General features: G+C 50.7%; 1 protein-coding gene across 1 annotated transcript; it reads right to left on the bottom strand.

Annotated features, from left to right (window-relative positions):
• Positions 1-2333: 2333 nt before the first annotated feature.
• On the bottom strand, positions 2334-10819 carry Lrrn4 (leucine rich repeat neuronal 4). Its single transcript, XM_010607504.1, has 5 exons — positions 10736-10819; positions 9044-9707; positions 7796-8000; positions 4782-4919; positions 2334-3481 (listed from the first exon to the last, which is right to left on the bottom strand). The coding sequence occupies exons 2-5, from the start codon at positions 9696-9698 to the stop codon at positions 2515-2517; spliced, it is 1965 nt and encodes a 654-aa protein (XP_010605806.1). The 5' UTR covers positions 9699-9707; positions 10736-10819; the 3' UTR covers positions 2334-2514.

The following is a 10819-nucleotide window of genomic DNA, read 5'->3' as shown; positions in this document are numbered from 1 at the left end:
ATTCTTTTTTCACCTCAGCCCTTAGGAAAAATGATACAAGTCTCCTTTGGTTTTGACTTATTTTTGGTGGTGGTGGGGATGGGATTTCCCCAGTTTTTTGTATCCTGGGTTACAAAACACACATTCTGCCAGTTTATAAAACATACTGGAATTGTATTAAATTAGGCATATTCAAGTGTACATTTGTGTAGTGTAGACCTAAAACGTGACATTTAGTTCAGTGTCCACCGAATAGATACATCTTGCTAGTTCTACAAATGTTAGGCTCATTTAATTTGCATGTATGGGGGATTTACACTTAATTCATCATGTTTTTGGTTTTTATTTTTGCAACTTTTAGGACATTTCAAGTGAATCAAACTCTGATTATATATTTGATAATAGGTGTACACCTTAGGATTTTCAGAAGTGCTTTCCAAACTCAAAACTCTTGGAAATACAGTGTTGAGGTAGAACAGAATAAAACTAGGTAGAAAGGAAACCAGGGAATCAGGAATTTAAAATTGTACTTTTAAAGGAAAACTGCAGTTCTAGAACATGAGCCCAGTTTGTTTATTTTTTACTTCTCCCAAAACAGCGGGCTTGCAAAAGTCCCTTTCTGCTGCATGTGGGTCCGCCCATTCCCTTTCACCTGCATATTGCTTTTTCTTCAGCTTCCTCCAGCAGCTGCCCGGAGACACTGTCTCCTTCTCGACCCCTTAGATGGCCTGCAGTGTGACCTGGTGGGCAGTGAGAATAAACGTCCAAGTCACCCATACCGCTAACAGCTCTTGAATGTGTGCCCTACCTGGGCTTATAACTGGTGTCTCAGTCCTTCAGCACCTGCGCTCTGCTCCTGTGTGTGCCCTCTGCCTTCCTCCAGTTCTCCATCTGCCTTTTACCGACTTGTCTTGAAAATTCTTTTCCTCCATGGGATGCATACTTAAGGGATGGATTGAGTTCTTTACTTCAGCCTTGGGGCCCTCAGACCTAGCCCATGTCTTTTCTTAGTTGGGTGAAACTTGGATTTATTCAGACTCTGCAGCATGGTTTAGAAAAAAAAAAAATACATGGGATTCAAGCTTGACTTTTTCTTACAACAAAAATAAATCTAGAGTTAAATTTTATCTCCCTAAAAGATGAGCTCCAGTCTTCTAACCTCCAGTACCTGCGAATGTGACCTTATATGGAAATAGGGCTTTCCGGATGTAGTCAAGTCAGGGTGAGGTCACATACCCAGTGACTAGTCACTGAATGACTAGTGTCTTTATTTTTTAAAAAACAGTGGGGATAGGGGGACTTGATAAGGAAACAGTGCCCTGGGGTGATGGTGATGTAGATAAGCCAGCTGCCTGCTAGGTAAGCAACAAGCCTTGCTACCAACCATAGAAAGCTGGGAAATCATGGTGCTTTTCTCCCTCAGATCCTCCAGGAGGAACCAGCCTCCCTTATACTGTAAGTTCTGCTTTTGGATTTCTGGCCTGAAGTGTAACAGTAAACTTCTATTGTTTTTAGCCACTTGGTGGCAATTTAAAGCAGCCACAGGAGACAACAAATGCTAACAAAATTAAAATCTAGAAGTTTGGCCCCAGTATAATCTCCTAAGCTCATTTTTTCCCGTTTGTATCAAAGTGAAAATGCATTAAGGTACTGGTAAATTGGAAGCATAAGGTATATTGGCTTCCAATCAGCCTGAAGAGGTTTTTGCTTATTTCTTCCCTCTAGTCAAATTCTGAAAGTGTGCTTATTGTGTTTCATTAAAAAAATGAATTCAGGCCAGGGATTTAGCTCAGTGGTTCCACTGCCTGCTTTGCAAGCACAAGGACCCAAGTTCGATCCCTGGTACAAAAAAAGAAAAAATTAATTCATACTACTTTTGTCTACTCAGTGGAGCGAAATGCATTGTTGTGCAAATCTTCCTGAAAGACCGGTTTTAACTGTAAGGCCTGAAGCACATTTGCTGTGTCCTGAAATGCAGCTCACAAACCCAGGAGCCTCCAGCAGTAGCACTTTGCCCTGGCTGTCAGTTCTCAGGATTCCTTGAACAAAATGTCTCATTGCGCTTTGGCCAGACTTGACCACAAAGGGAACTCGCCCTGGAAACCCCTAAGGAGGTCGTTTCCAGTATGACCCACAAGGCCAGGGGTGCAATTTCTCTCTTCCTGCTTCCATGCACTGCTCTGCTGGATCCTGAGGAGCACTGACTGCAGAAAACCCCCATGAGCAACAGGAAAGAATGCCAGGTGTCAGTGGGAGTGGCTTGGCGTTGACTGACCATCAGGGACAGCGGAGAAGGAAGGGGAATTCAGAAAACCCCCATGAGCAACAGGAAAGAATGCCAGGTGTCAGTGGGAGTGGCTTGGCGTTGACTGACCATCAGGGACAGCGGAGAAGGAAGGGGAAGCCCTCAGTCCTTGGACAGAGACACAGCACATTCCTGAGGTGTGCTGGCCTCAGAATCGGACCTGACAGGGCCATCTGGGGCCTTCTGTTCTTTCTGGACAGAGATCAGCTCCCCTGGAAGGAGAAAGCAGACTAATAGAAGGCTTGCAGCTTCATGGGATCAAAGGCTGGTTCCGCTTGTCTGTGTGTGGTGCTGGGGACGGAACCTGGGGCCTCACACACAGCAGGCAAGACCCCTATCGCTGCACTCTGCCTGCAGTCCTGGCTGGGGCTTTCGTGGGGCATCTGGTATGGGTTTTTGAAGGACACCAGGTAGGTGTCGTGGTTCTGCCCACACAGCTTCTGGCCTCTCCTGCAGAGGCACACGGACAGCACCAGGGTGCTGAGGATCAGCAAGCCGCAGGAGGTACTCAGTGCCAGGAGGATGACCACTGAGCTGGGCTTGGTGGTGATGGTGGTGCACGGCCTCCTCCAGCCCATGGGCTCCAGCTGGCTCAGGCCTGCAGCGTTGGCTGCCACCACGCACACGTGGTAGGTGGCCCCTGGTGACAGCCCATACAGAGGGTGCTGTCGGGCGGTGGCATAGATTTCTCTCACTGACTGGTTCCTCGGATCGCCCTCCATGGAGTAGTGGATCTCGTAGGTGCGCACCACAGAGTAGGGGGCGCACCAGCTGATGAGCATCGATGTGTCAGTCACCTCCGACACCCCTTGTAGCTGGGGCGGGTCCGGGACAGTGTCCTCCCTGCTGAGGCCCGGGCAGGTGCAACGCGAGTGCTTCTGCAGCTCCACGCACGGGGTCTGCAGGTGCCTGCACAGGTTATAATCGCAGCGGCCACGCCCGAGGGGCACATCCACCTCCTCCCTGGCCCTCTCCTCCTGGCTGTCGTCATCCAACAGGATGATGGGAATCCCGCTGGCTGAAGGAGTCAAGTGGGAAGAGCCTTCGGTGACACCTGGCTGGCCTCCTTCAGGCTGGTTTGGAGCCAGGTTGGTGCTTTGGTCCGACCTGCACACACCTGACAGCTGGGAGAGGGGAAGAGGTCCTGAGAAGGGGCCCCTGGATCCTGCTGCTGGTGAGCACATCGTGTCTGCTGCCCTAGGGGAAAGCCATGGCGCCAGTTAGAAGACGTTTGCCTCAGGACTACTCTGGGCTGAGCATCCCCTCCTGCCAAGCCTTATAACTCATTCCAGCCAGGCATCACCTGATATGCACCCCATACACATCACATGGGGAGGAGGTGGCTGGCATGACTCGCACTGGGCAGAGAAGGAGACAAGTCCAGAAAGAGAGTGTAACTGCCCAGGGACCATGGCCAGCAAAAAGCAGAGGCTGAACTTGAACCTGGGTGAGCACAGTGAAAGGGCATCCAGATTCCCCAAGCAAAGTCCTTTGCTTTGTTCACACTTGTCTCCTTCCTGACAGTTAGTGCTCGTGAATGCACACTTACTAGCGAACATTCCTGAGTGCTCAACATGTGCTAAGTGCTATTCTTCACACAGCAACTGACTTACACTGCTACTTATATAATAGGTGGTTTTATCCCCATTTTACAGATGAGATAGTAAAGGCAGAGTGAGGAGAATTAACTCAACCACATTGACAGTTGCTGGTTGAATGATTAAGCCAGACTCTCTGGCTTTAGCCTGCACCTTCAACCTCTTCCTTAATACAGATGGGAGGTGAGAAAAGAATTCTGGTGGATGTTTCAGTTGTTTTCTAAAGAGGGGCAGTTAGCTGGTGGGGCTGATTTGAGGGTGCTCAGGACTAGGATGTCCCTGGCTCCCCAACTGCAAAGACAGCTCTTCCATAAGAATTCTTTTTGTCCTGTCCAAGAGAGCTCCATAAGCCTACTGGCCTTGGGCTAAATGGCCCAAGAGAGGAAGCCAAACTCCATGTTGGGTGTTCAGCAGGGCTGGAGGATAAGAGCACAGTTTGTGGAGAAGATAGATCTTCCCTTCTCCGTCTAGCAGCTGCGTGGGTTTAATCAAATATCTCATCTGTTTGAACCCTGTTCTCCTTGCCTGTAAAATGTGGCAATGATACACTTGGTTTGGCAGAGACAAGGCTAGCTGTTCACTTAAACTACTTTTTCTCACTGGGCACTCAGCTAGACTACATTTCCCAGTGTCCTCTGGAGTTGGGCGTGGCTTGCCCTGGCCAATGAATGTGAGTAGAAGCGAAGAGCGCTGCCCCATTTAAACACTCCTAAATTAGCCACTCCTTGTTCTTCGCAGTCTAGCTGGCTGGAATGGGGGCTGCGCCTTGTCATCCAAGTGAGATTACATGCAGGAGGGGTGCCCTGCCCAACAATGCCTAGATATCCAGCATGGTCATGACAACTCCAGCTCCTGGAAGCTGACCTTTACACCTCAGCCCCAAGCTTTGTTGATGTTACCTGCTTATGACAGTTCTCGTGGCATCCAGAAAGAGCCAGGATAACTCACAGCTGCAAAGGAGAGGGTTTCCAAAGAGGGTAACAGACAGCACCTGGGAGGAATTCATGGTCCAAGGAGGGAAGGAACTCAAGTTGCAGCTAAAATAACACAAAAAATCAGTTGGTCAGATTTTACATCTGTCAGCTTTACAATGAGGTTAATAATGTTTCAGAGATGCACAGTGGTACCATGGGAAAGCCGTTTAGTTAGCAATTAGATGAGATTGCTTTGTGGGGCGCCCTTTGTGACCTTGGGGCTCATCACTAAGTATCGTCCCTCATATCAAACAGCGGTAATTCCCTTGTGACAAGTGGTTATGTCAGTGGGAGTCTGTGAGGATGAAACTGTTTACAAGTGTAAGTCTCCACACAAAGGCAGTGCTATTATAGACTGATGATAATTGGCAGGATTTGTTCTCAGGGTTGGCGGTGGAATCCAGGCAAGGGCTAGGCAAGTTTTCTATGAGATATGCTCCAGACCTGGACTCTAACTGATGGCATACAACACCAGGCCTTTGGAAGATGCTTCACATCCGGGCAGCAGTTAAGCACTTGCTAAGGGAAGAATAGCCCCCAAAACTTAGTAGCTTAAAACAGCAAGTATTCCTTTCTGTCACACGATTTTGTGGGTTGGCTTGGTCATTCTTGTGCTCTGGGGCGGATGCTGATGTTCTCAGTGAGGAAGGACACTGCAGTCCGAGCTGCTCTAACACTTCTGGCCAGTAGGGAGGCGACAGTCAACACCTTGGGAACGCCAGCTCTACACGTGTGGCACATATGGAAACTCAGGCTGCACCCACAGATCCAAGCTTGGACTTCTCGTTAGAACGGTGGCTTGATCATGTTCCTCCTGAAGAAGCCTCTCTGACCCAGTCTGGTGGGTCATTCTGTCCACCTCCCTTATAACAGCACCTGGCACGCGCCTCTGCCATAGATCACGATATACTGTGAAGAACAGCGGATTACTGTCCGTGCCAAAGCGCGAGCTCCTTACTGGAGACCGATCATATCGTCATTATCACCATCACAGCTGTCCCCTCCTGCACTCTCACCACCACCACTGTCATCACACAATCCTCACCATCCTTCCCTTCATCATCATCATCGCCATCATTGCCCAGCACCAGCACCGCCAGCGCCACCATCACGATAACCACTGCGGCCAGCGCTTCCATCCTCACCAACGCCCTCATGCCTATCTTCACTCATTCTATAGAGCACCTGCTGTACCCTAGAAACCGAGTTAAGAGCTCTCCATGTGCTGTCCCCCTTTCTGTCATAAAAAGCCCTGAAGTACAGTACTGTCGTAGCTATTTTACAGAAAGAGAAACTTCATGACGTTTGTATTCTGGCTCTTTATACAGCCCCGCCACCACCTTTCTTTTTTAAATCAAGCTCAGAGGTGTCAGAGCCAGACACATAAAGTCCTTTCCCAACCCTTTGGGAGCTATCTACCGAGGAAAAAGAAGCAGAAGTTAGTGGTTCTGTGTTTGCTCTGAACACCTGTCCATTCTTTTGGAAAAATAATTCCGTCTTTAGTGTCTGCATCTAGGACAACAGAACCAACAAAATCCCCACCCCAGACTCCAGGGATTTTCTGCCAGTAGCAATACTTTCACACAGTACTACCTGCATGGCTCTTCCAGGCTTTCATCACACTATATTTTATTGGACCATGGGAGGCTGATCAGGAGATAGTACTATTCTTTTATTGAAAACTATTAAGTTATAAGTGGGTTGGGCTGGACAAAAGTTCACAACAGAAAGATGATTCAATGCTGTTTCTATCGCTAATATTTTACACATGGCTAATGGCATAGAAAAAGCTGTTAAATAACAGGATGTTCAAAACATGGCTGTTTCAGGCTCAAAATCAACAGACCATAAAATGCTGAGCACACTAAGTGAGGTGGTAAGGGTGCCCATTTCTTTTCTTTGATTTTTTTGGCCCAGGGATTGAACTTGGGACCTTGTGCTTGCAAGGCAGACCACTGAACTGCTGAGCTAAATCCCCAGCCCTAGGGTGCCCATTTCTTAAAGTGAGATGCTGGAGGCCCTGTGAGGCCAAGGGAAGAGACTGTGAAGTGGGCTTTGCTGATCTGTCTCTGACCTCTGAGCTCTCTACCTAAGGCAGAAGAAGCTGTGAAGGCCACTTTGGAAGCACCCCAATTTCCCACTGTTAACCAGACATGGGGAATAAAGGATGCTTCCATTATGCCAAGTGAAGCCTCAACAGTCCTTGAGCCAAATGAGGGAGGAGACCTGGGACTACTGGTGTCCCTTGGATCTTGGGGAAGCGAAGACTTTGTCTGACTCCTTTGTGAGAAATGTAAAGGTCAAATGCTGGCTAGAGCATTCTAGCAGAGAAAAATGGGGAATTGACTGCTCTGGGGCTGACCATAGGTCAAAGGTACTCACTTTCCCAGGGCACAAAGGCAGCCTGGGATCCTCTCAGAGGGACACTGCCCTTCCTGTTAGAAGTCCAGCCAGCGGTTGCTCCTGGGCATGAACGTGGGTATGGGAACATAATGGCCACCCACCAGGCCAGAGGACACCAATTCCAGATCCCAACGGCAAGTAGGACCTTTTTAATTGGCTCACCTTTCCTTCTCAGTCCCACTCAAATCCTGAGAGAAACTCAACTCACAGAGCATGATGGGAAGGAGGCCGGATGCCCATATCCCCTCTTGCTACTGCAAATATCTCAGCCTGCCCTTTAAAACAATGTTAAATATCTAAGACTTAGAAGCTTTAATATTGCTCTGGACTGGACTGAGTTGCTAGAGTGGGTGGACCATCTGGGACCTGCCCAAAACATCACCCAAAGTATGAGGATGAACAAAACACTAGAGAAATTTTAGAAAAGCCACAAGGAAAAAAAAAATAAAGCTCAGTTTGTTCTATAAAATCTGACATAGTATAAAGGGCAAACATGAGTTATATAGTTAAGTAGAATGTGCTGCAGAAACACTCACTTGTGGAACAGAAGGCTCTCTAGAGAAGGGGTGTCCTGGAAGATGTGTGTGTGGACAGAAGTCAGCGCAGGGGAGTTGTGGCAATCCAGCTGCTGCAGGTTGGGGGTCATCTTGAAAACATCTCCCTCCAGGGTCCTCAGCCTTGGCATCTTCCTCAGGTAGAGATGTGTGAGATTTGGCAGGTTTCTGATCCACCCAGACTCAACTGCAACATAGGGCCAACACTGCCCGTTACTCAGGCACAAACCCAGGGCCAGCACAGTGGTCAGGAAACAAGAGCAGCAGACAAGTCAGGAAGGAAGTTGCCCCCAAGCACGGCGCAGTTGGCAGCCGTGGGGACCCCAGAAACATGGCCATTTCAGCTGGAGGCACCCTCACCGAAGACCATTGCTTCCTGTTGTGGCCAGCATTGGCCAGAGAGGAGAACAGCTGAGAAGGGATTTGGTGACAACAGCTAGGACATCACCTCCAAGCCCACCGTTGCCAGGACATCTGGTTAAATTCCACGCGTACAATAACCAGGCTTCTCTCTGATGGCTTCCAGGAGTGGGAACTTTGAGGAAGGCCAGGAAGCAGAGACAAGGATGGGGGAACGCCAGAAGCCCAACGACAGGCTCGCCTATGCCCCTTCCCTTCTGTGGGTTCCAAACTCACTCTTTTTTTTTCCTGTCTCTGAGGAAATAGATGACTTCTGACATATAACATTTTCCTTAAAAAAAATCAAACCCCCTGAATCAAGGCCAGAACCCCAAGTGTGGGAGCGCTCAATCCCCACCTCCCTGCTGGGTCCTGTTGGAGCGATCCACCACGCCCATACACAATTTTAGCCAAGCGAGTAGAAACATCAATGAATCCATCTCGGGACCGAGGCGGACTCCATCAGTATAAACTGTATTCTTGGTGCCAAGTTCACCGTGCATCAGCCCCTGGGTTCGTCCACTCTAGAAGCCTTTATGTGGGGAGGCAGAGCACAGTCGCTAAAATTTTAGATTCTGGACTCTGGCTTTGGGGGCACCAAGCACTTAACGACCTGAGACCTAGGCTCAGTCTTCCCATCTCTGTGCCTTCGGTTCCCTCATCCTGTTACATGGAGATCTTAATGGTTCCCACCTCTGAAGGTGCAAGGATTAAACCCCGCGCGGAGATCGGAGCTCGCTCACTTGCTGGGGAAAAGGAGTTGGTGGTATTTTTGAACCGTACTGTGAATAAGGCATCCGGGTCACCCCGGCTTTGCAAGACCACACTCACTTTGCTGGAGGTGCGTGCCGCTGAGGTCCAGAACCTTGAGTGTGGCCATGGGTTCTCCAGCCCCTCCCACGAACGCCGCTGGGGCGATGCCCCCCTGAGCACCGCTGCCCAGCTCGGTGGAGGAGAGGTTGAGCTGCTGCAGTGCGGGGAAGCAGACGAAGGCCCGGGGCGGCAGCTCCTGCAGCGGGTTTCCCGCGAGCTCCAGCACACTCGGGCTGTGCCGCGGGATCCTGACGCACCGCGGCAGCCTGTTCAGCCTGTTGTAGCTGAGATCCAGGGCGCGCAGCCGGGGCGGCGCTCTGAGGCCCCAGCGCAGCGTGGCGATGCTGTTGTGGTGCAGCGTGAGCTGCTGCAGCTCGGGCAGGTGGCTGAGATCGCCCACGCTCAGGGTGAGCAGCTTGTTGCGGCTGCAGTCGAGGCTCTGCAGCGTGCGCGGCAGGCAGCTGGGCAGGCGCTCCAGGCTGCGATTCGCCAGGATCCAGGCCGTGGCCCCTGCGGTGGGGAGCCCCTCGCAGGTCGATGCCATAGCAGCGCTGCCTCCGCTCTCCGGGGACCTCTGTGGAGAGAGCTGGAAGCCCGAGGCCTTCTCCTGCTGAGGCCCTGCCTCACTCTGGCTCGGCACAGTCAAGAGCAGCACAAACAGGGTCCACCGCATGGCGCGTGCCTGGAGAAAGGAGCGCACAGCACGTTAAGTCCAGCGGCTGCCCAAACCAGGACTAATGTGCGTCCCACCCTCGGATTTAGAGGAGCAGGGTAGGGCCTGGGCGCTCCCTAGAGGGTGGGGTTGGGTGTCCCACCGTCACTGAGTGTGCAGTGACTTTGTTCTTACTGCTTCCCCACGCGCAGTGACTTTCCTTGTCCTCCCCTCCTCTTTCCCGAGGCCTCCCCACCCCCTTGGTCTAGTCCCATCTTATGAGCTTCTGGAGGGAGGAGATGTCCCCTCTGTCCGTGTAAACGCTTTCCATATGTCCCAAACATGTGTGCCCTCAGTTGGGAAGATGCTCTGCTGGCCTAGAAACATGATGCTCACGGAAGATTTTGTCATATTCACTGACACTCAGTGGTCCCAGTTTTTTGCATTAGACCTGTCTCGCAACAGGTAAGTCCCAGTTCATAAAGTTCCAAGGTCCCGGTTTTTTTGTTGTTTTTTTTTTCTTGGTACCGGGGATCGAACTCAGGACCTTGTGCTTGTGAGGCAAGAGGCAGAACCACTGAGCTAAATCCCAGGCCCCCAAGGCCCTTTTCTTAGGAGCCAGCTCAGGGTTGCTTTTGGAAAAAGAAAGGAGATCCCAGAGAGGCATAAGGCTCAGGCCCCTGGTGTCAAGCATTTCCTGACCCCACAAAGGTTCCAGCGAAACCCAGGGTCCTCAGTGTCAGCCCTGTTCCCAGAGCCGGCCTAGGGCTGCCAGCTGTGTTTCCGCAGTTCTCAGGATTGCACAGGGAAACTGGAAAATCGGGTCAGGGTAGATCAGGGGGCCACCAGACACCTTGGGGGTGGCGAAGCTACTTCTAAGAAGGCCTTCAGGCTATAGCTCGATATCCCCATTACCTCGGATGTGTGCTCCTGCGCTAGCTCTCTCTGTGACCTCTGGATCTCTGAGCAACCATCCAGGCTCCAGGGAAAGGATCTCCCTGCCTTGCTAGTTGGAGGTCAAAGCTGTGAGAAAGATCTTGGACTGACGTCCAACTCACCCGGACGGTGTGTGTCCTCCAGGACTTTCGAGTCCTCGATCTTGTTTTATATATTCCAGGAGCCAGTGATTTAGCAGCTCAGCT

This window comes from Fukomys damarensis, unplaced genomic scaffold (genome assembly GCF_012274545.1).
Source record: "Fukomys damarensis isolate Sample0158 unplaced genomic scaffold, DMR_v1.0_HiC HiC_scaffold_7, whole genome shotgun sequence".
Lineage (NCBI taxonomy): Eukaryota > Metazoa > Chordata > Mammalia > Rodentia > Bathyergidae > Fukomys > Fukomys damarensis.
The sequence above is the reverse complement of the archived record's forward strand: the minus strand, read 5'-3'. Positions and strand labels throughout refer to the sequence as shown.